Source organism: Lissotriton helveticus, chromosome 7 (genome assembly GCF_964261635.1).
Source record: "Lissotriton helveticus chromosome 7, aLisHel1.1, whole genome shotgun sequence".
Taxonomy (NCBI): domain Eukaryota; kingdom Metazoa; phylum Chordata; class Amphibia; order Caudata; family Salamandridae; genus Lissotriton; species Lissotriton helveticus.
Window position 1 is genome coordinate 1,440,439,974 of NC_136068.1, and position 25,590 is coordinate 1,440,465,563.

The 25,590-nt window shown below is 48.9% G+C and overlaps 1 protein-coding gene across 3 annotated transcripts in view; it reads right to left on the reverse strand.

The window, feature by feature from the left end:
- Positions 1–25,590, reverse strand: part of LOC144770342 (histo-blood group ABO system transferase-like) — a 652,215-nt gene that overhangs the window by 38,152 nt on the left and 588,473 nt on the right. For all 3 annotated transcript variants that reach the window (XM_078654796.1, XM_078654794.1, XM_078654795.1), the window contains one exon: positions 12,230–12,364. In XM_078654796.1, coding sequence (XP_078510922.1) covers positions 12,230–12,364 — 135 coding nt within the window. The remainder of the gene's footprint in view (positions 1–12,229; positions 12,365–25,590) is intronic.

Sequence of the window (25,590 nt, forward strand, 5' to 3'; positions counted from 1 at the left end):
TCACCCCTAAACTTTTTGCCTTTAGCCTCTGGCATAGTAGTAGTGATTTTAGGTCTCTGCGCACTTTAGCACTGTGGCCCAGTGTAAAGTGCGTGCGCACTCTGAGTGTGTGTGCTGAGATGGCCTGCCCTCCCTTAGGAATGCATAGGGGATATGTGTGCCTGTGGTAATTCCTGATATGTGGGGAGTGCGGGGTGAGTTTTGGTATGTGCAAACTCGTGATAATAAATGCTGCGCGATGGTGTGCGCAGATTTATTGCGTCTAGTAGAGAAGTGCCACTTCTAGAAGTTGGCATGTCTGTGCAGTAAATGTGAATTGACTGTCTGGCTTGTGATTGGCTGGAGCTGGCTGGTATGCCTGGCTCCAGGAGCCCGGATGGGTCTGCCCCAGTGGTGAATGGAGAGATCTGCACGTTGATGGGAGGGAGGAGTGCACCTGGGACCTGAATAGGGCTGGGCCTTCCTTCCACAATGCTCGCTCCACCCCCTGTGGTGTGTCTGATGTCCCTGGCCTGTCTTGTGAATAGGGAGAGGGGCTGAGCAAAACAAAGTGCTCAAGAACCAGTTGCATCTGGTTCTCCCCTTTCCTACACTGCTACAACAAAGGATTTGTGTGTATAAAAGAGGGGCTGTGACCCCAAGTAAATGTTCTTGTTCTTGGACTGGAATCTGCCAGGGGTGTGCTGCTGCTGAAGCTCAGGGGAAGGCTTGCCTCCCTGGGCTCTGCCCAGCCCCTGCATGCCTGGAGGACTTCTCCTTGGGACCCCTCTGCCTTGCCTGGGGTGATTGGAGGACTTTTTCTTTGTTAGGAACTGTTGGTTCCATTTCTTTGCCCCAGGGACCTTTTTAGCATGAGAGAGCTTACTGGACTTTGATAATGCCCCTCGGAGCGCTGGGCTCCTTTTCCTTGTGGCCCTGTAAGGGGGAATCCCCAGCGTAGGGATTCCTCCATGGCCCCTTCATGGCGGGTGCCCACCTGCTTATTTTGATCCTTATTAGTAGGTGCCTACCCTGCATTCTGGCCGTTTTTATTTATTCTTCCTAGAGGGTGACCACCCCGCGTCTTGGCCGCCTATTTTTAAATTTTTTAATTACGGGTGCCCACCCTGCTTTTTATTTCGAACTAGAGGGAGCCTACCCCTCGTTTGCCTCGCGTTTCACCGCCGTGGCCCAAGCCGGGCTCTAATTGCTGCTGAGCTGCCGGTGCTGCCCTGGCCCGACCCGGAAGCCAGACGGCCTTGCCTGACTCGGGCCAGGCCCAGGGTGCGTCATTTCCGCTTCCCCCCACAGCCGGGGAGAAGCCTTGCAGAGCCTCGCAGGCTCTATTTCCTAAGTCCCGGTCCTGAGACGGGGGACCGGGTGAAGAATGGCACATAGGTAAGGCGGGGTCCCGTAAGGAGGGAGAGCCCCGCAGGTGCCAGCCGTCGCGTCCAGAGCCCCCGCAGTGCCGGTCCCTGGAGTATGGAGAGCACGGTCACAGAGAGCAGCCCCCGCATGGCCGTTGAGTGAGGGCTGAGGGGGCATCATGGTTCCTAGAGCCCGAGTGGCTCCCCCATGTGCAGCAGTTATTTACGGAAGCCCCGTGTGGCTCCAGCTCTCGCCCAAGTTGTTTTTGAGCCTAGATGGCTCCAGCCGTGGGGGCAAGCCATCTCTCTCCAATGTGCCTAGTTATCTACAGCGCCAGCGCGCCCTACAGTATTTGGGGGGGGCGTTCCTGCTCCCTTTATCTTGCCTATTTATTTCAGGAGCCATTGGGCTCCAGAGGACCCGTGTTTATTTTCAGAGACTAGAGGGCTCCCACGTTTGGCGTAGTTTTGTCTTGAGGGCCACTGAGGGCCCAGGCTGCATTGTTAACTTTTGAAAGCTGCCCAGCAAGTAGTGGGCAGCTGCACCGTTTAGGTTTTCCACTCTTAGGGGACATGCTTCTAAACCCAGGAGTGAGATGCACTCCTTTGCCCCATCTTGGCCTGCACCGCTGCGCAGCACTTAGTGCCAGCTGCAACGCTTAGGCCTTTCCTTCATTCAGTTTCCCAGCTGCCCACTACTTGCTGGGCAGCTGGGAAACTGAATTACGTTTAGGTTTGCGCCAAGTGGGCCCCCTTGACTGTCGCTGCATTGGCAGCGGGCCCTGACTTTGTGGAGAGAGGGCATTTGAGCCCCTTATAATGGCCAGGTGGGCCAGGGGACTATTAGGTTTGTAGGGCGCAAGGCCCTTGTGTAATTTTATAGGTGCTAGGAAATGTAATGTTGATAGTATATTTTATGCACCTTGATTTATGCCATATATGTGTTTTTATGCTTATTAGGTTTTACCTACTGTCTGATTCTTTATTTTGATTCTTTACTGTGGTATAGGTTTTATTTATTCCCTACTGCAGGCTATGTTATTAAGTGTATTTCCTGATGGTTAGGAGATTATGGTTTATCCTATTTTAGCTTATGAGGTTGGCGCAGAATAGAGTTCGCGCCTTATGTGATACTGTGCCTGTTATGATTTATGTGACAGGTTGACGCTGAGTATAGTGTCTACCACTGATAACTTGCTATGTTCTAAGTTCCTGATTTATTCTTACTTTTACTGTTCTTTACCAAGTGCTAATTCTGTGTAAATAATCCCTTGTAAATATTGCCCGTGCCAGTTGGCACAGTATATATTGTGTGAGTACTATCTGATGTGTTTTTATTATAATACAAAGGCTATTTTTATATAACCTTGTGTGGAGTTCCTTTTTGTGGTGTGCCTAGTGTGTTGTTACTGTGTGTGTTGTTCAAATGCTTTACACATCGCCACCGAGATAAGCCTAACTGCTCGTGCCTCTGATCTGCCTGTGAAAATGTGTGTAGCAAGTCCAATTTCAGTGAATGTAAGAGGTATATATGTGAAGCAAGGGAGTAGCCAGAAAATTAAAATACCCCCCCACTTCAAACCAAAGCTCCTATGGCACCACGCAAACGAAGCAAGTCATCACAACCTTCCTCAGAAGAGCTCTCTTGTCTCTTTCATCCATTCATCTATCCATTCATCCTTCTATCCACCTGCTGATATCCACAATTTCACTTTTATATTCCGTCATGCATTCAATCTTTCATCAATCGTATTTCACCATTCTGTCCATCCATCCATCCATAGTCAAACCTATTCATCCATCCATCCTTTCTGTCGTCTATCCATCCATATATCCCTCCATCTACCCTTTCACTGCAACCATCCTTGCACTCATCCATCCTTCTTCCCTTTCACTCATGCATCCATCATTTTGCTCAGTCATCCATTCATTTATCCTCTCACTCATCCTTCCACTCAACCACTCATCCATCCACTCATTTACACTTTCATTCATCCATCCACTCACTCATCTATCCATGCTTTCACTCATCCATCCACCCTTTAATTCTTCTATCCACACTCCCTTTCACTCATCCATTTACCCTTTAATTTATCCATCCTTTAATTCATCCATCCTTTCACTCATCCATCCACCCTTTCACTTCACCCATCTACCTTTTCACGCCATTCATCTGTCCATCCTCTTCCATTCATCCCATCATCTATCGACCCTCATTTACTTAGCCATCCATCCTTTCACTCAGCCATTCATTCATCCATCTAACCTCCCTTTCACTCATACATCCATTATTTCACTCTTCCATCCCTCCTTTCATCCATCCACCTTCTCACAAATGCATCCATCCTTTCATCCATACTTTAAGTCATCCATCCATCTACCCATTAACCATCCTTTTACTCACCCATCTATTCACTCTTTCACTCACTCCCCTTTGTCTGCCAAGTTGCAGACAGAAGAGGCCTATCAGCTCAACCCCACTGTAGCTTCCAAAGTAGGGGGTTCACGAAGCCCCATGGCCACCCTCTCACCCATCTATCCATCCATCCTTTATTTTGCCCATCCCTCTACCCACCCTTACACTCCAGCCATCAATCCATCCACCCACTCTTTCACTAATCCATCCATTCTTTCTCATTATCCATCCACTCTTTCACTTATCTATCCATTCACCTTCCATCCATCCACCCATCCACCCACCCTCCCTTATAATCAGGGTCAGCAGCATAGAGAGTTGTGTAAAAAGAGCGGAAGGAGGCTAGTATGCCGGCATCATCCATGATCGTCGACCTGCTCTCATCTTGTATGGCTGTGATAGCCTGCGCCATGCGCTGACTGCGGAAGCAATGAGCCAGCATACGTCCCCCTTTATTAGAGCCCACATAGTATTTGTGCTTCTGTCGGACCACAGCATGCTCAGCTCAGTCAAGGTCTAGGCGCCGAATCCGAAGTCGCTCTTTAGGTCTCGCCTGAGCCAGCGCATTTACTTCTCTGGCGAGACATTTAGTAAGCGGGTTTCAAAGTGCTTTTGCGGGCCACCAGCTGTCTGTTATGCGCACAAGCGCGCGCAACGTGCACAGCTGGCATCTGGCTCTCGCATGATCCCCTCCCCTACCCCTTCCCTTCTCCCACTCCCTCTTCGTTCTCTCCTGCTGACTGATCTCCTTCACCTCACTTCTTCCACAGAGCGAGCTTAACCCCATCAACGTTCTCCCCTTTTAAAATGTGTGTTTGTCTCTCCGCCTTGTTTTTTTTAGCGCGCGCACACAACTCCCACTTAACCCACTCTCCTGCCACAGATCGCATTTCGTGGCCGCTCACGGCCAATGCTTGTTTCCTTTGTCAACTCTTTCAGCTCACAAGGACTTGGACTACATACAAATGAAGTTCCCATGCACTTGAGGACTCTTGAGGTTCAATAGCCAGAAGGGAAAGACTTGCCCCTCAGCGGCATGTGCCGTCTATAAGCGCTGCCTGTAATGTCACTGGTGCTAAACCAAATCGAATTAAGGGCCCGTCTCTAATCCCCTCTCGTGAGCGGCCATATGAAGGAATTAAATTTCGTCTCAGGCCGCAAGATGCCAAACCTCTATAGGAATGCGGGGGCGTGAGCCCTGTTAATCCGCAAACATTCCGAGTGCGTATTCTTTTTGTGGCCGCCAGGCCGTGCTTGTGTTAATAATGCACTTCGAACGGTGCACTTAACCTCGGGCCGCCCCCTTCTTCCCTCTCTCCTCCTCTTCCTGCCTACAATCTTTTCCCTTACGCCCGTCTCTCTGCTCCTTCACCGCCCCCAAGTGTCCTCTTCGCCACCTACTCTCTTCCCTCCCACAGCTGTGTATGATATAATAATGGCACGTATTTCAGACATGTATCGCCAAACTTAAAAAAACAGGCGGGCATGCATTTCCTCCCACAACTCCCTTGCCCTCTCCTGTTATCCCATTAGTTTGTCCCTCCCCTCTTGTGCGTCTATCCCTTCTTCTTCTGTTCAGTGCTGACGTGTTATTCCCAAACTGTAGTTTTAACCCTGAACAGTCTCTTCAAGACATCACCATCTGACCGGTTCCCTGGGGCCCCTTCAGCACAACGGGTAAAAAGGCCCACCTACCGATTATGTCTCCAGATTCCAGGACTCCATTGCTCTATATAACATAAACCGCTGAATTTTCCACTCACAAAGACTCCTGCTTGATGAATTCACAGTTCACAAAAACTCTCAATCTAGTGCTCAGAAACCGCAGCTGGGTGAATCTTCGGGTCAGAATGCCCTATGTAGTGCTAGGCAAGTATGCAGAACCCTCAACTCACTCTCCCCTCAAAAATCCACTTCAGCTAGCTTACTACCCTCCCGCCCCCCAGTTCAAAATGACCCTGCTCACTCAGACCCCTCTCCCCCTTTCCAGTTCACAGAGTGGGAGATTTTGGAAAAAAAAGCATTGGCATAACCAATAGGTCTCGCCGGTTGGTGTTGTTGCACCAAGGATATTGTGCTGCATAACTAAATACTTATAAGGTCCAAAAAGCGAGACCTATTGGCTATGCCAATGGCTGGGTTCTAACTGCCGCCCAATTCTGGGAGCACCAGTGCATTTGTGAATAGATTCCAGTTCCCTAACAGTAGCTCCCAAGGCCGCGTGCTTGGACTGTCTGGTCTTGTTCTCATAAGCTGCTTTGACTATCAACGCCCCCCTCGCAACCAATTTAAGTGCTTCCCACATCGAGGAAAGTGGTGTTGAACCCATGTTGTTAAACGCTAAATAGTCAATCAGGCAACGTCTGTTGTCGTCCACCAGAGACGGGGATCTGAGCAGCGAATCTCACAAGTGCCAGTGTGATGTGGGGGAAGAATTTACGGAGGGAAAACGCATGGTCAAAGTAATGTGTACGTGATCGTACAGGGAGCGGGCTTCAATGGTGGAGTCTGTAGTGCAGGTCCAAGTGGCTGGGGTAACAAGGAAGTGATCAAGGTGGGCATAGGACTTGTGGGCAGCTGAGTGGTATGAAAAGTCCCACTTGTCCGGGTGTAAGCAGCGCCAGGCATCTTGAATCCCAGAATCACGGAGCCAGTAACCACCTCCTGCCAATAGGGATCCCACACCCCTGGTTCGCGAGCCTCAACCGTCCAGCCAGGCATCCGTCACCAAGGTGAGGTCGCCCCACCACCACCACCGTAGGGTCGGGCGTGTGTAGAATGTCAGCATAGGCACCCAATAGGAATTTCTCCGATCTTTCATTTGGGGAGTAAATAGATGCTACAGTGAAGGGAAAATGCCCCATGCGCAAATAGGCAACCTTTGATCTCAGCGATGGGACCCATCAGTGAGTCCCTTAAGCGTTTGGAGAGTAGGATGGCTACCCCAACCCGCTTACTATTCCCAGAGGACCAAAATTGTAAGGGAAAGTGGCTATTCCGCATGCGGTGTGTGTCACTATGAAGCAAATGGGTTTTTAGAAGAAGGCAAACATCGCCACCAGAGTGCTAAAGGAGGGAAAGAACCACTTGCCATTTGACAGGGTTATTAAGACCCAGGACATTGAAGCTAGCAATCTTGAGTTACATCTATAGGGGACAAGCCAACTAGTGCAACTGTTAAGGCCCTGGGTGATGCATTGGAGGACAGGGCTGGGAGAGAGGCCCCGGGAAGGAGGGAGACAGACCTCGCCAGACAAGAGTTAGTGCAAAGGGATAAAAAGCTCACTGGGTGGTGAACCCTTCCTAACCCAGAAGAAAAAAGCAACCCCAAAAGCAACCAAGTGGTAATCGTCTCAAACATAAGAATACCAGCCCGAAAAGGGCCAACACAGGAAGGAAGAACATGGACAATTCCAACATGTAGGCATAAAAAAGCAATCCAAAATTACTTAACCCCATGAGGGGACATTAGATATAAGTCCATCTGCAAGGCAAAGGGGCCGGCCCCTGGAGGCGGACCATCGAACAGAGTATCTGGGGAACCAAGAACTGCAGAAGGGCATTCCACTGAACGAGGAAAAATGATCGTCCCAGGAGCCCCTCCAGCCTCATTCCATGACATCAATCCCGGTATGCGTAACTAGGGTGCTCAAGGTGAACACGGACAGCCATGTGGTTGCGAGGGAGAGAAGATCACCGCTTCCCGTTCCTTAGCCAACTCCTCTGGGTCTGGTTTCACAGAGGCCGTCGGTTTCCCAACAGTGTACCATTGTGAAAGTCTACGTGAAGCCTGGCCTTTGGGGCTCCCCTCCGCTCGGCGTCCGCCGTGTTATCCGGTCCTAGCAAATCAACAGCCTTAGCGAGAGCACATCTGGAGGGGGTCTTTCTCTCCCCGGGGCAGGCCCACGTGATGCACCCTGCCCATCTGAATTTCTTGAGGGCCATCATCTCCTATAATCTGCCGAAAGAGAGCCAAGACATAGGATCGCAGGTCATCTCCCTCTGCGCGCCATGGGATCACTCGAATGCGGATATTGTTCCTTCGTGAGTGATTCTCCAGATCCTCCGCGTGGGATTGGAGGTCTAAATTTTGGTCTTGCAGCCGGAGCACTTCCTGTTGCAGCTCGCGCAGGTCTTCTTCATGGTGTAGCTCGTGGTCTTTGAGAACGGCCACTCTCTCGCCTACTACATCTAAATCTCGCCGGACTTCTTTGAGATCAGCCGAGAGTTGACTCTTCAATTCTAATGTATCCTCTTTAAAGGGGTAGAAGAGCTCCATCATGAAGGCCTTTGTGGCTGGTCCGTCCGCTCCTTCTATTTGCTCCAGATGCCCCATATCCCGAGGTGACGCGGTCGCTATATCTGGGCCAGAGAATTGCTTCAGTAGCAATTCCTTGAGGTTCTTCTCCCCCTATGTTCTGGCAGATGCCATGATGCCACGCTGGGTGGGCAGGGAGGGCTACGAGGGGTCCGCTAGGGTGGTGCCCAGCAGTCCTCCAGGCTCAGGGGTACAAGAGTGTCATTGCACAGGCCGGAGTCCACGCCTAGGGACCACCGGGCCATCGAACGTCGCTGTAGGTCGGTGGCATGAAGTGGATATACGCCCAGACTCCCCAGTCATTTCCAGGCGGGCTTTGTGTGTCCGGTGCGATGCTCCTGGTCCACGAATCCCAGCCCTGGCATGGCAGGGTGGCGAGTAAATTAACCAAGGTCCGTTCTGGTCTGTAACCAATATAAGGGATCCGGGGTGTCGCAGGCGAGAAAGTGGCTGGCAGGTGCCGTTCCCAGCCCCCTCTCCGGCAGTAGGACAGCCCTTTCACTTGTCCAAGGGAACAGTTTTCCCAGATGGTGACTACTAACAGTCGCTAGGGGCCTTGTGGGGTGGGCTCGTGTACCAGCTGTGTTGCCCCTCACAGTCAATGCCAGGCACCTGATGTCAACCGCCCTCCATCCAGGTCCGACTCAAGAATGGCCGACAGGTTTTCCCCCACTGGTAATGGCGAAGGTCAAAGCAGCACTCACCCAGAGAGCAGCCCCAGCCGCATGTGCTCACTCCAGTGCTGGGACAGACAGTCCTTGGGGCCGGCCTCTCCATTGCGCTCTGTGCAGTGCACTCGTCAGTTCCCTGGCTCAGCGGCTCTTATATCCCGGGTCCAGTACGTGCTGGGGGAGAGAGAAAATGGCCGTAGTCCGAAAGAGCCACCACGCCCCACTGCGGATCCACAATCGTGGTGGAGGGCAGAGTATTGTGCGGGGTAAGTGATCTCCTGGTCCGCCTATTATCCAGACCTCAGCAGGGTGGGGGGGAGGGATGACAGGTCCTGGGTTTGGTGCTTCCGGACACGCAGCTCTGGCCCAGGAGAAGATAGTGGGAGCCCCACGGAGGCCCAACCATGCGTTGGGCGATGAATGCCAGCTGCGGGCCCTCTCTCACCCCTCGAGCCACACAACAGTCGCGCTGGCTCAGGGTCCCATGCAAGTAGCGTGTTCTCAGCGGGTCTCGGGTCTGTTTGGGCGCGCGATAGCTGCTGCTACCTCACTGCATCAGGGCGCTCGTGGGCCGAGCAGGATCCATGGGGAAAGAGCACTGATGCAGCCGCCAATCGCACACACTGGCACCGGAGGAAGCTCCGCTCAGTTCCGGTCCCTGTACAGCTGTTTGGGGACCGGGGAGTGGGCAATTACAAGGCGGTGAGTGGTGAGGCCGGAGGGACGACAACCCACGTCCTACCGTGCAGCCATCTTGGCCACGCCTCCCAGATGAACACATTTGAAAGGAAAATAGAAGCAAGTGTGCAAAACAGCTAAAAGAATGAGGGAAGAGAAATCATCTACATTGATATTTTGCACAAGAGTAAAGCACTAATCCACATTCTTGTTATCAACAGCAATACATTCAACAATCATTAAGGCAGTATCATCAATCTTGCAATAGTGTCAAATATCACATCTATTTCCCGGGAAGGAAAATTTCAGCGGAAGCCATTAAGCAGCCAACCAACAGCACATACGCCTTTGACCACCATCATACCAGCAGATACTCAATCCATGTGTACTGGTCACCATTCTGAGATTGATGTACAATGCAACAGGAAACCGTGGCAACTGCACCCAGCACAGGCACTGACAAATTCACTATGGCTTGGGAGGGCAGCAAGCTAAAATAAACTCCAAAAAGGCAGGCCACCCCCATACAAAGACAGGTGACAGCCACATAGGCAGGTCACTATGAAAAATAAAATAAATAAAAATGTAAATGTCGGAATTTGTAAAGCGCACAGCTACCTCCACCGGAGGTGTCCCGGCGCTGTCCGTATACCGCTTAGGAACCCTTCCTGGCTTTCCTGGGAAATGTCCACTCCTGGGCACCCCCAGGTGCAGCCAGGCATCCCAGCGCTTTTGGGGCCGTTGTGGAGACTAAGCAAGCTATTGCCCAGAGTTGCAGCGTGGGACCCATGATCAGAACAGGCACTGAGGCGAGAATATCCAGTCAGGGGAATTAATGAGCCAGAGACCCGCCAAGGCGGGAATCGAACCCTGGTCCCTGGCCAGAGCTCTGCATCAAGGTCTGCCTGCTCTAACCATTGAGCCACACTTCTCCACTGATAAGACTGGTAGGAATGAGCCATAGCCACACTTGTTGTAACCGGACATTAGGATTGCTATATGGTCTTGTTCATTTTGCAAGGCACCAGTCTGTTGTGAAATGATTTTCCTTATAGACAAGACTGCTTCTTTTAGGTTTGTTGGGCCTTGCAGTTACCCATAGCTATGCTATAAGCCACGTATCTTCGCCTTCTATTTGTGGTAGTACCTTTTGTTTTGCATTGCACGCACTTCCTACCCTCTGGATTATTGATAGAGCACCAGGCATGCAGTATCAAAGTGTTTGGCTTTCGCAACACAAAGAACATGTTTCATTTGCAACCTTTCCCTCAGGCAGGCATTAGTTCGTCTTATGTAGACACATGTCGTGTAAGGAAAGGATGACTAATTAGTTGGCATAAGAGCACAGTGCCTTTTGCAGTTAGTTCAACACATCAAATTTGACAAGGATGGATTTTGACCAAAATATGTTTCCATTTAGCAGTGTCTTCGATGTTTTGCATGAAAAGGATAACTCTCAGATTAGTTTCCAGGGGAGGCGGTTCTATGCACTGAAAGATGCTCTCTTTGTCAGTCACCGCAGTTACCACCCCACCAGGATTCCAAGATTCGTGATAAAACTCCCAGTGACACCAACTACTGAAAGCTGCCAAAATCTCTAGGGAAAACTATGGGGGTGGGAGCTGATGGGGATAAGGTGGGACTAGACAGGGGATTGAAGCCAGAATTACCAACGCCCCTAGTTCTACTCCATTCCTCACTGGAACTAGGGTTCCATCTGTAATCCCCTAGCATGAGGCTCATGGAGGAGGTCAAGTACGGAGTATTTACAGCGTGTGAATTAATCAATACCCCAACTCCCAGGATAGAGAATTTACACTGGATCCAAAGAGACTGCTAAAAAGACACTGAGAAAAACACAGGTATTGACTAATCCGGTCCAAACAGTGGTCCCAATTAAAATGGTCAGCTTCTTTCAGAGTTGATATCGCTATTACCATTAAATACAGTGCTAGCAATCACCCCGGCTGTGCCCAGCTCCTGATTATGCCACAGTTGACCCTGGTAGTACCCTTGGTCCTAGAAGTACAAGAAAGCACTGTGTCCAACATGTAGTTTCAATAAGGAAGAGACTCGTGGCTAGGGCTTAATTATGACTTTTTCAGAAACAAGAATTTTAGTGGTTTGATCTAAACTTTTACAGAAACTCAAAGCTCGCCATTTTCCCGCATGGACTCACAGTTGCAGATGCGATGTGTATCCTGTTAATGCGCTAAGCCAGTGCGGGTAATTACGCTCTGCCAGCGTAGTTGTGCCTACTTCGCATTCCATTGCGAATGCGGAGTTCAGACAAAACTACGACTCCGTGGCAGAGCGTAGTTAGCTGGCCCGTCCACCCTCCCAAAATAATTATAAAGTAATTAAAAAGGCACTTACCTGCCGTGTCTGCTTCCTCCATGCCATGGCCGCTCTCCTTCCTCCTCCTCCCTGTTCTTCTTCACTGGTAACTCCTATGTTGTACGTCCCTTGTGGGTGAGCTACGCGAGACGTACAACGTAAGGTTATCTAAGAAAAAGGACGGTGAGGACGAGGAAGGATAGCGGCCATGGCGAGGAAGAGGCAGCCACGGCCGGTAAGTGCCTTTATTATTGCTTTATAATTATTTTGGGAGGGGGGAGGGTGCGGAGCTGAGCGATGTTCCACTGAGTTGGTTTCCAATTCCGTGGAACTTCGTGTAGAGGCTCTATGCCTGCTCTGCCCCGGGTTAGAATGCACTCATCTTCACCCTGAAGGATTTATTTGATTGCACATGTACCACGTTAAAACAATGCAAAAGGAATAATTTCACACCTGATCATACCTGCCAAGTGCAAACACGCTCAGGCCTATGGTGCAGTTCTTGTCCTCAAACTGCTGGTTCACAATGTCTCTGTTGAAAGTCCCAGTCCATACCACAGGAGCCAGCCAGGGAGTGAGAATCGTCACCTTTTTGTTTCTGAAACAAACAAGAGGGAGCAGTTAGAATGGCAGTGACAACCTCTTGTTACAACAACTGCTTTAAATTTTGTAAGAGCAGTGTAGCTCACAATGTCTTCACTCTAACCTACAAGTAGCCATACACTTACACCCACTGAGAAACTCTAGCACACAGGTGTACATGTTCAACTTTTGGGAACTTTAAGTAACACCTGAAAGCTGCAACAGTCCGTGCCTTCCATGCATAATAATGGGATTGGCATGCATCAGCTGCAGTTTCCTGAATGCAGACTTGTACGCAAGGAATAAAAGACACATTTAGGAATAGCAGCCCAAAGCAACAATTCACTTTTTCCTGTGAAGAAATCTCTGCCCTACACCCCACGAAGTCTTTGGGTTTTCTATTCCCCTTCTAACTCTAGAAAGACAATTACTACATTTCTTTTCTAGAATAAAATTCCAACTATATCCTGGATAGGAAAGGGACCAAGTGGTGTTTGTGCCTGTCCACAATCTTACAAGTTTGTGTGCGTTCACAAATCCTCACAGTCATCCTCTCACCTCGCTCGCACCCCTTGTTGCAGTTTAATTCTGCGTAGGTACACACAGTTCCACAACAATAAAACCATTAAAGGGTGACAGGTACCTTTTTAGGTCTTGGCTAGACAGCGCATGCACTGTCTCGAAGAGAAATGTTGTGTATACTTCTTGGGCTTCAGCCTACCCATAGACTTCCCATTTGCTGTCTCCATCATCACTCATTTTTTATCCCCATTTGTCCATGGCATGCATTTGTCATGCCTCTTCCTGGGTTTAGCCTTCCTGGAGAGAATGGACCAATTACACTATCCCCCCACTGCTTCAATTTTAGAATCTGTTTCAGGAACTACTTTTTTCTTTTTTAAAGTTCACTTTAACATGAGCTTTCTTGTTTTCACTCACTACTCCAACCTCCTCTGTAAACAGGTCTGTAAATCTTGTTCTCTTCTCATCACATTTGCTATTCATTCAAAGACCAAGGTCAAATGGCAGCCGCTGTTTTCCAAGGGCACCTTTTTAGCTATTTTATACATGATTGGTGTATGTCAACACTCAGGCCCGGCATCGAAACGATTTACTTATAGTTCTGCATGCCGGTGATTGACTTTCAAAACAGGTGCCCAAATCACACTTTTATCACTTCAATTTAAAGACTTTATTTTGGTACATGTATACAAACAAAATCAAGCAATGCAGAGCCTTTGTTTAGGCGCATGTTGTAAAAGTCATTCACACACATTTTACACATGACTGGTGTACGGCAACACTTAGGTCCTGCATCAGTATGATATACTTGTAATTCTGAGTGCACATGATTGATTAGCAAAACAGGTGGCTAAATTACACTTTTATCACTTCAATTTAAAGACTTTATTTGGGTGTGTGTTTACAAACAAAAGGAAGCGATGCAAAGCCTTTGTTTAAGCGCATGTTGTAAAAGCAATTGACACACATTTCTAATTAAATGTAATGTTGCACCAACAAAGCAAAGTTAAATACTTTCAACATACTGAACTTATTTTTATTTTTATTTGCTGGTTTACCATTACTTTTAATTCTGAGTGTATGTGATTTAATTGCAAAACACACGCTTAAACTAAGGCTTCTATTTGTTTCTGTATAACCAGGACTGCACATTTTGTTCTTATCCTGTTCAATTTGCTATGCATTTAAAGACCGAGGTCAAAAGCAAGATGCTGTTTTCAGAGGGCACCTAAACGAATGCTTTTATTTGCATGATTTTCTTTGTAAATACACACCTAAATGAACTCTTTCCATTGCAGCACTAGAAGCACATTGTAAGTGTGTGTTTTAGGCGCAATCACAATTGAAAATGTTTCACCAGCAATTCAGGGTACAAATAAAGATAATGATTTGCCAGTCCAACATTACTTTTAATTCTGTTTACTCTCAAGATACTCGCTTAAAAAAATACTTTATATTAGTTTCCTGTTTCAGGTTTCGGACATGCACTCACATAATGCCTCTATGAAACACACAGCAGTGCGAGTTTATATTTACATCTCCCCTTGACGTATTATTTTATCATGCCTGTGCGCTTTATTTTCAATTGTCACATCCATCAAATTAAAAGCTGACCATGGCAGGGAAACAACAGTGGCTACGTTATATTTACCAACATATATTTCCTTTATATTCCTTTTATTAATCTCTTTTATGTGATGGAACAAGAATTATATAGTGGAAACATACATACTCAGTAGGCACATATACATTGTTCCATGCATGCAGGGAGACCACAATAACAAAAACCAATTGCTTACATTATGCTATTTAAAGTAAATAACATTATTATTACATGATGCCATTTGTAAGTGGAGAACTGCTGTGGAGATGTTGTTTCTCTATATCGATATGTGTCCGCTGCGCTGCTTTCAGTGCTTCGGACCCTGGAGGGGCGAGGGCACATTACACGCTCCACTGGTGACACTGCGTGGAGGGCAGGCCTCGCCTGGCACCAAGTGCGCCTGGCTGCGCTGATGTGCCATTTGCATTGACAACACATTGACAACGTTTATAGACATTAACACTGACAATGTCTACAGCTCTCATTTTTTTCATTTCATAAAGCTTTATTCGGAGCAAGAAACAAGTCCATAAAAGCACAACATACAAAAATACAGTTAAGAAAAGCGGTGGCCATACTAACGCAAATTTTACAGATCAGTTAATGATAATTAAAACTGCATACTTTTCCTGGCATTAATTGATTTTAAAAGGAAGGTAGCTGTATAAAAACATACATCAGGGTGCCGAAGATTAAAAAGCAGTCTCATGGAGTCTTTTACAGTCCTAACTCCAAACTTTACAAACACTGGTTTAAGATAAGCAGTCCGCAAGTATTTATACAGTTGACAAAACAAAAGAAAGTGCTTAGTGCTTTGTAAACAAATGTTATCACAAGGGCAGGGACCAATAGGGGGTGAACGCTGTTGTGGGAAGGCCACTAGATTGTGGACTATCCCAGTTCCGCAATCTAGTCAACATAAACCGGTGGGCCTTCCAAGTCACCTGCGATAAATACGGTTGGAAGCCCAAAAAATCATTTGGATCATGATATAAAATACAAGAGGAAAGTTCAACATTGTCCTGGTGCCGTCTGTTAGCTTGGTGGTTTAAAAAGGAGTTCTTGATTTCATGTTTGGCTACATCAGAGGCACCACAATGATTAGTAAAAACATCCAGGCCAAAGTGCTCCTGAAAACTGTCCACAATATACTTTAGCCAAGGAATCCTTCGATAGTTATCCAGGGACAAACAGTCAGATATAATCGATCTACACAAAGACGTCTCTTCTTTCATCCATATTGAGCGCCAGAGCATAAGTGGTCTCAGGAGAACCAAATCCGAAAGATGGAAAATACCCAATTCTTTGTGCACTAGAACGTTGGAAACTGAGCTGGGCAGACACAAGAGTCTCTTTAAAAAAGTGTTCTCCTCTACCTGGAGCGGTCCCGCCGGGGCGTAGCCCCAGACACCTGCTCCATACAGGGCCGTAGAGAGGCATCGAGACTGGAATACTTTAAGCATATCATAGACACGCCTATCCCCCAGCTTCGTCGCCAACGTAAATATGCCATTAGAACTCCTGGCCATCTTGAACCTTACATTATTGTGTTCGCTAGACCATTTGTTATGTTTATTGTTTGAGAAAGTAACCCCTAGATAAGAAAATTTGTCAACAAGTTGAACCTTGTGCCCATCAATGAAATATGAATAGGGCTTCTTTCCATTCCTCCTCCCACATTCCATTACAAAGGTTTTGGATTTGTTGATTACTAGCTTTGTTCCTTTGATGAATAGGGAAAAACCATCCATCAACCGTTGGAGGCCTATGGGGTGGTGAGATTAGAACCGCGTCTCAGATTGCCGAAATCTCTCAGATTGCCGAAACCTATTAGCTTTGCCAATGCTTGTTTTAGATTCCAAACAGGCCTAAATTAAACCATGTTTATCTGTAAACACATTTATGCTAAAAATGTCTTGATAATCGAAGTTCTCTCAAAGAATAGACAGTAAAAGCCATCTACTGTGGCGGCACTCACCTCCCCTCAATGCAAGGCCTCAGCAAGGGAACACCAGGCCTTCAAAGTTCAGTGCTACCCCTTACATCACTTTATCTTCCAGTAAAACCGGTTCACATGCTGAAAATAAGACTATTCTGCCAATCTGTTGTCATTTATGGCATTGACCTGACTTCCCCCACACCCCGTTGCCCCCACCCTAACTGTGTTAGATAATGTGTGTGTGATCATGGCCAGTGAGATTGTCAGTCAGAAAAACACCGCTTTTCGGATTAAATGAGTTACAGTTGAAATAAATATTAATACTCTCCAAGTAAAGCTACCATATTGACAATTTCACCACAAAATATTCATTATGGATTTATGCTCATATCCTTTCATACTAAAGGTTTAAAGTATCATTTCTTTAAATCAAACATCCCTTCATACGGGGTGCAAAACGCTTCCGAGTACAATTTTTTTTCTAGAAAGACAAGTATTACCAAAAAGTGTACATATGTTTAAACGTAACAACAGAAGGAGATATGACAGTGTTCAGAAAGCGGAATCCGAAAACCTGGACTACAATCCCAGTTTCACCAGTCCAAACTATGTATTCCTAGACAAATAACTTTAATCATCTGTGACTCTTTTTCCGTAACTGACAGCGTTCGAGAAGAAGTGATTCACTTCACATGTGCAATGGGAAAAAAGCCGTACTCATATATGTTTAATATATACTTGATACTAATGAATACTTCCATATTGGAGTTCACCAACTGAACCACCTATTAACTGACTCGTGGCAGGATCACGTGAGTGTACCAATTCAGATCGGATTTAAATAATATTTATAAGATTTCCTCCAGAGCATGAAATAAGCATATAAAAAAAAACAATCCTTCCTGCTTATTTCTGTGTTACAGGGTGCATTTTATACTGCGGGACTGTGGTGGGGGAGGACCACACTTTACGTTCGCAGAAAGAAATGAGGGAGTAAAAAGTGCACCTACGTTATGCCACAAAGTACGAAGAATACATTTATAGCGACCCCCTTTTCAATCACTGACTTTTTTTTTTTTTTTTTTTTTTGTTATTGGTAACTCATTAAACACAGGAGTGTAAGCCCGCATCCATCACGTGGCCGGCTTCCGATGCAAGAATCAGAGCATGTAAAGCAGATTAGCATTGTACACAGCAAGCCGCCTACAACCACTCTGGGCCGGCCGCGTCAAGTAATCATGAAGGAGTCACTTACTACACAACATGCTACCTTTGAACAGTGGCAAATAAAAACCCTACACTGACATTCCGTGGGTGAATGGCAAAGTGAAAGAATAAAGAGAACAACACAGGTGATCAGCGGTCACTGCACTTCCATACGGGATCTCACTAGGAAACTGAGGAATGAGGCCTCACAGGGGGGGGGCAGCCAACAATGATTAAAGCAGAAGAACATATAATTGTCTCGGGGGGGGGGGGGGGGGGGGTCTAATCAGCATCTATTGAAAGCTACAATGCAAATAAGTTCCCGGCGCCTTATCTGGGAGCGTGGAGTAAGATTGTCAGTGCTGTTGAGTCATGTATAGAGAGGTAGGTAGTTACAAAGGGCTGTCTGCCAGGGTCACTGCATCAGTGTCTGATGATCTGGCAGTTAAGTAGGATGTCAGCGGTGACCAAATATCTCGAGGTCTCGAGGATGTAGGTAACAATTCAGCATAATTGGATAACTGCTCCTGGCAATAGATCATGTCATCCAGCCATTCCTTAAACTTACGTACCCTCCCCCAGCGGCATGCGTCTCTTAGCCATCAATAATGCTAACGCTACATATTTACGACAAGGGGACGGAACAGGTAGAACATAGCCAAGTAATGCCATCAGCGGAGTAGCGTCAAGTTGTATCTCAGTCATCTGATGCAGAGCCTGAAAAACCTGCCCCCAATAGGGGGGAACCGTGGGACAGCTTCAAGCAAGGTGTAGCATATCAGAGTTGGTCGCATGGCACCTTTCGCAGGCATCCGAGTCTCGCAGCTGAAACCGGTGCAATTTGGCAGACGTTTCACGTTGCAGGAGCAAGTGGAGAGGTACCAGTGTGGGGGGCTCCGCCGGGAAATCGGCATGTAAAGCTCGGATCCCATTCCAGAGTCGCAACTATAGGAAGCTGTCCAGTGGCGTGCGAGTCACGTCTCGAAATAGACTGTCCGACTCATGGAACCGGCCATCCACAAACAGAGCACCCCAAGTGGTGAGAGCAGTTCTCTCTTTAAGTTTGTGAAAAAGCGTCTCTTGCAGCAGTGGCATAGTAGGATGATAGGCCAACGGTAAAAGCGGGGAGTATAAAGAATCAACTCCCAATAGGGTCGCGATACGACGCCACGCCGTAACTGTGGCATTGACGGTACTCTGGGTTTGTTCTCGAGCTGGTATTTCAGCAAACAATACCCCTTCAATGGGGATCGGGTGCGCAAGCCAGTGTTCAGCTGCTACGTGTGACATGTATCGATGAGGTCGCATCCAATAAAATAAATAATGGGCCTGTGCACTTAACTAAAACAATTCTAGATCTGGGATAGCAAAGCCACCAGAGGCATAAGGTCTGGTGAGAACCGACCATTGTAGGCGAGCCTGTTCCCCCCCCCCCCAAACACCAATCTAATCATTTCAGTTTTTAACAACGCGAAGAAGTGGCGCCCAGGATGATTCGGAATGTTAAGGAAGAGGTAGAGTAGTTGTGGAAGTATGACCATTTTGATCAAAGAAGCCCGTCCGGCCATCGAAAGTGGGAGTTTTATCCAGCGATCCACCTTGTCGGCAATACGGGTTAGCGCGACCCTATAGTTAAGTCTCATAAGTTCTTCTTTATCTCGTGTTATGCCAATCCCCAGATAGCGGAGCTCATCTTCACACCAATCTAATGGGTAAACTAAGGGGAAGCCCAACATCGAGGCCATAAGGGGGAATATACATGGTCTTCCCCAGTTAACCTGGACTCCAGATATGCCGCCAAAGATAACAAACTCCCGAAGGAGCATGTTAAGGTTGGAACTGGGTTGTCATCGGCATACATTGAGACCAAAATCTGCCGTAGTTGACACCGCAGAGCCATATCGTTATGCCGCTGCCTTAGCCGAGCGGTAAGTGGTTCCGTGTCGCGTGCACCTGGCAATGGAGAAGGGTGCTGACATACGCCCATTGATCATTACTCTGGCGCCTGGTCGACAATATAGGAGCTTGATCCATGAAATGAATAGAGGGGGGAAGCCCATCCGTAGCATGACCCCGAATAGATAGTCCAATTCAACAGAATCAAAAATCAGAATCAGAATCAAAAGCTTTGGTGGCGTCAAGAAAGACAGCCGCAAGGGGAAGGTCAGGGGAAACAGTATGAGTGGTGGATCTCCCCGGGACAAATCCAGATTGATCCGGTAATACTAGGCGGTATAAGAGCAAAGTCAGTCTGTTGGCTATCAATTTCGCCAATATCTTCGCATCACAATTTAGCAAAGAAAGGGGGCGATAGGAGCCACATTGATGAGGTGGCTTCTCAGGTTTCAGGAGGGAAATAATAAGCGCCTCTCTCATGGACGGAGGAAGGATTCCCACTTCAAGGGATTCTTCGAAGACCTCGCGTAAAATAGGTGCCATCAGATCGATAAAAGTTTTATAAAATTCAATAGGGATGCCATCTAGGCCAGTGGCCTTACCCGATTGCATGCCCATAATGGCATCTCGCACCTCATCTAGCTCGAATGGCGCACTTAGAAATTCCCGATCCCCATCACTGATCCATCCCAGGGCTACATCACCCAAGTATGAATCCAAATCTAGATCTCGTTGGCCAGCACTTGTATATAAGGTAGCATAATGGTCGGTGAATTCCTCGAGGATGGAGGCAGTATCCCAGCATCTCGTACCATCCGATTTATCTAAGGCAACTATATAGTTAGAGTGCCGTGGGTGTCTAATCACATCTGCAAGAGCTTTACCAGACCGTTCCCCTTAACCATATCTACGCGCTACCCAGTGTTTGCCACGAAAGCGCACTTCCCGCTCAGCTTCCACCATATATTCCGTTAACGTTGTTCTGAATGTGCCCTGGGTGTCTCCATCAGGGTGACGAGCCAGAAGAACTTCAAGCCTGCGAAGCTCTAGCTCCAATCTATGTATAGAGGTAGTGATGCTTTTCAACACTCCCGCTCCCTTGGACATGCACACCCCTCTGATGGTGATGCTAAAAGCCTCCCAGATCGTCTCCACGCTTTGTACCGACCCCTTATTTATCTAAAAAAATTCCCTGATCTCGTCTCCCAATTCTGTTCGGAAGACCTCATCAAGCAACATATGCGCGTTTAGTCGCCACGCACTGCGCGGGCAATCAAAGAGCAAGGGGGAGAAAGTTAGTAAAACAGGTGCATGATCAGAATATGTCCTGCCTAAGTGTTGTGTCTCATTAATCAGGGGACCCAAGCCTCGAGACAAAAGCCAATAGTCCAGTCGCGCCCAAGAGGCAGCGTGAGCAGAAAAATGCGTACCCTCACGTCGGTGAGGATAGACATGGCGCCAAGCATCTAGCAAGCAATTATCAAGGATGATATCCTGGAGCAGTGCGACTGCCTTGTTACTGTGGTGTGGTGCGGGGTGAGACCTGTCGACAGAAGGAGCATAGGTAACATTAAAATCCCCTCCCCAGGTAACATTGGTTGAATCAATCTCCCTTATCCTGTCCCATAGGGAAGAGAAAAAGTCAGGGGAATCTGTGTTGGGGCCATAACAACATACCAGTGTCACTGATTCTTGTCCAAGTCGCCCCCATATAAGGCAGAACCTCCCCTGTTCATCACTGAGGGAGCCCACAGCAGAGAAAGGCACATTATTCTTAATTAATATAGCGGTGCCTCTGGCATAAGTAGAGTAAGATGAGAAGATTCGGTATGATGACCACCAAGAGGCAAAAGTGGGAGTCAGTAAGGGATTAAGATGAGTTTCCTGTAGCATCGCTATATGAATGCGGTGGCGGTCTAAGTAGGCTATGATCTGCTGTCTCTTTCTAGGGTCCCCTAACCCCCTGACATTCCACGTGAGGACATTTAGTGGTAACCCCCTATGAGTCATAATGTGTGCGTAAGAGTAATTTGGACTTGCAGAACCAAGCGAATGTACAGCACGGAATAGCAAAAGTAGGATCACCAAATGTAGTATAGGGCGTAGGTAGTCACTCCACAAATGCAGTCGCAAAAACTAAAAGTGCACTAAAGTACGCATCAAACCGTTCGTGACAACATGTGTTCAATCCCATTCCCCCCCCACCCCCACCACCCACTGAAGCATCCCAATCATGCCAGTATCCCGCACCCACCCATCCATAACCCACCCCCCCCCCAACAAACAAAACAACAACATTTGGGGTCTCACTAAACTCTTGTAGTGGACCAGGTCGGGGAAATGCCCTTAGGGGCCGTCTAGGGTGGCGACACAACCTCGCCCCCGTCATACTCGCCAGAAGTCGAGGCATCGAGCAAGAAGACAGAGGTGCCAGGCGTTAATAAATGTGGCACGTATCGGGAGAGCCAAAACACCCCAGCATCTAATCTCAAAGGGGACGAACCCCATCAAAGCTTTTCAAAAAGAGGGCCTCAGTCGATAAGCTATTAGTCTATTAAGCTGGGTCTTCATGCCATGGAGAGCATGAAAACTATCCTCTCCACTCCCCCCAGCCTGGGGGAAGTATACATCAAACCAGACCCCTAGGAGTAAGCCAGTACACATAATGTTCCATTTTTTTTTTTTTAAATATATTTTTATTGCAGGAATTAGTAAATCGGTACAAAATCGACCAGCATAATAACACAAGCAATATCAGCGAAATACAACCCTCTGTCCCCGCACCGTAAGTTTCGTACACAGCCTTCCGGCCCACAACCCTGGGGTCGGGCGGCGAAATTCAATGGGGGCTCAGAAGGATGTCAGAGCTGGTCCGGATGATCCACTGTCCGTCATCTGCTTTTCCAAACAAGCCTATAAACCCAAAAGAAAAACCTCCCACCCTCAAAATACTACTAACCAAAGTAAATCCCACCCAACCCCGCCATCAGCGCCTGAGAACAACCGCAACAGGATCTACTATGGGACCCACGGGGAAAGCAACAGGAATAATAGTGCAAACGTTTTAATGGGACTCGGGGCGAGTCGCTTCTTCACCTTCAGAGTCGCTGGGGGCGCAATAATCCCTGAGGGCCTGCACCAACATTTCCCACTCCAACGCTGCCTCCTGCGCCTTCTCATTACGCTGCCTCCCAGCCAGTTGGTATCTCAGGGTGCTCTCCCCCGCCGCCCACTTCAAGAGCTCGCTGTGCCATCGACTCCCTGTCGGACCCACTCGTGCCTTCCAGTTCCTGGTCACCTCTCGCTTAGCAAGAAGGAGCCCTAGGTCGATAAATTTGCTGGAGATTTTATTCTTAGGGGTATGAGGGAACCAGTGTAGGAGTCCCACCGCCGCATCAAATGATAAGGATCTCCCCGTCACCTCCTCCAGGGTCTTCCCCACTTCCACCCAGTAGGATGATAATCCCGGGCAGGCCCATAACATGTGGAGGAGGTCCGCCTCCTGAGCCGGGCACCTAGGGCAATCCGCCGAATTCGTGGCAAAATATCGTTTAATTTTCACTGGGGTCAGATATGCTCTATGGAGAACGTAATAGTGGACCAGCTGAAAACGGGCGTGGCGTGTGCCCTTCCAGGCTCGCCGCACCAACTGGGACCAGGTCGTCTCCGGGATCTCCCTGCCAATGTCCTCCTCCCAGCGGTTTCTCAAAGTAGTGAGAGGAGCCAACCCCTCGTTGATCAATCTGCCGTAAAGGCAAGTGACCGCCTTCACCGTGCCCGCAGACATCATCACGTATTGGCACACCGGAGATAAGGTGGGTTCCTCCTGCCCGCTCTTCCAGTGCGCCTGGATCGCTCGAACAATGGCCGAGTGCAACAGAAAGTCACCACGGGGGATCTCGAAGCGGTCGATAAGATCCTGGAAGTGCAAGAGCGCCCCGTCCTCATACAGATCCCCAACCAGCTGTAAGCCAGCGTCCTCCCAGGCCGCCAATCGCGACCAATCGCCTCCATGGGGGAGGGCCGTCAGCATCCCCAAAGGTATTTCGGGCGCATATGGTGTTCTCAGATGGCCTCGGGCGTGAGCCCGATTCCAACATAGGCGGACGGTCCGCTCCTCCAACGACAAATCCCGCAGGGCCAAACGTTGCCGCAGCACTATGAAGGAGAGAACATGCCTGGCCATGCCCGTCCCCCGTCTGTCTTCCGGGCCTCGAAATTCCCGGGCGATCGCCTGGGTGAAGGTCTGGAGCTGCGCCGCCAGATAATACTTTTCGAAGTCCGGCACCGCAAGCCCCCCCTCATCCTTCGGCCTCATCAGGGTCTTGAGGGCCACCCGACGGCGGCCCGAGCCCCAGAGGAATCCGACCACCATAGATCGTAATAGTCGAAACGTGGCCGGTGGGACCCAGATCGGTAGTGTCCGGAAATAATATAAGAGCCTGGGAAGCGCCACCATTTTAAGCAGAGCGATCCGTCCCGCCACCGAGAGCGGCAGCGTGGCCCAGAAGTCCATGCAGCCTCGAAGTGCTCGAGTGCTGCGGGCAATGTTCCCATCTAGGAGGTCGGATGGGTCGTGATAGACGAATACCCCCAGGTACTTAAAGCAGTCGGGCTCCCATCTAATCTCCCTACTTGGAGTAGGGGCGGGGGCACCCTTACGAACCGGGAAAAGACAGGTCTTGGACCAATTCACCCGGAGGCCCGAAACCTCCCCAAACTCCGTGAGCGCCGTCGCCGCTCCATGTAAAGCGTCGAGGGGGTCCTCTAGGAAGAGCAACAGATCGTCTGCATACAGCGAAACGTAGTGCGGGCCCAAAGGCGTCCACAGGCCCATATAGTGGGCTCCCGATCGAAGATGCAGCGCGAGAGGTTCCACCGCCAGTGCAAAGAGAAGTGGGGACAACGAACACCCCTGCCTCGTGCCTCGTTCTACCGGATATTGCGAGGAAATCAGTGGTCCCGCCCGGACCCTGGCCGATGCAGAGGCATAGAGAACCGCGGTCCATCTGATGAAGCCCTCTCCGAGGCCGAATCTCCGCAGCACCGTGCAAAGGTAGTCCCACTCCAGGCTATCAAAAGCCTTCTCTAGGTCCACCGATAAGACAACCGGGGACGGGGCATCCACAAACGGTTCCCCTAGCAAACGGAACAACCTGCGAATGTTCATAGTCGTGTTACGCCTTGGGATAAAACCTGCTTGGTCCTCATGCACCAGGGAACTCATGTGTCCCAGCAGCCTCGAGGCCAAGATACTGCTCAGTATCTTATAGTCCACCGTCAGCATCGATAAGGGATGGTAAGACCCCGGGTCTGACGAGTCCCTTCCTGGTTTGAGGAGAGGAACCACCAACGCCTCACACATCGAGCTCGGGAGCCGCCCCAGCCTCTTCGCCTCTCTGTAGACCACCAATAACCTAGGGGCCAGGAGGTCAGCATAAGCTGCATAAAACTCCACGGGCAGGCCGTCCAGGCCCGGGGTCTTATTTCTCGCCATCCGTTTAATGGCACCGCGGATCTCCCCCAATTCTATGTCGGACCCCAGGGCTTTCGCCACTTCGCGCTCCACTGTTTGGAGCTCCAGTGGGCGCAGATAATTATCGAGCCGGTCAGGGTCTCGGGCGGAGCGACTGCGGTATAAACTTTCGTAATAATGCCGGAAGCAGCTGAGAATCTCCGGTTGGGTGTATACCTCGGTTCCGTCCGCCTTACGCATACTTGTCGTCAATGAGGACTGACGCGTAGGGTTGGCCAGCCATGCCAACAACGCGCTCGATCTGTCCCCCTCCGCGATGGACCGGACCGTGTAGGCCTTGTAGTCAAAACAGCGAAGCCGTTCGACCTCCGCCGCCACCTTCTCCCTCGCCCCCGCCGTGTGTACCTGTAATTCCGGGCACCCAGGGCGGCGAACTTCCAGCTCGCGGAGTTTCCGGTCCGCTGCGTCTAAGTCAGCTAGGATAACTCGCCTCATGCCCACCTTTTTAGAGATGCAGTAACCCCTCACCACTACCTTAAAAGCGTCCCACTCTAACGCTCTTGTACTCGCGGTGCCGCTGTTGGACGCAAAATATTCCGA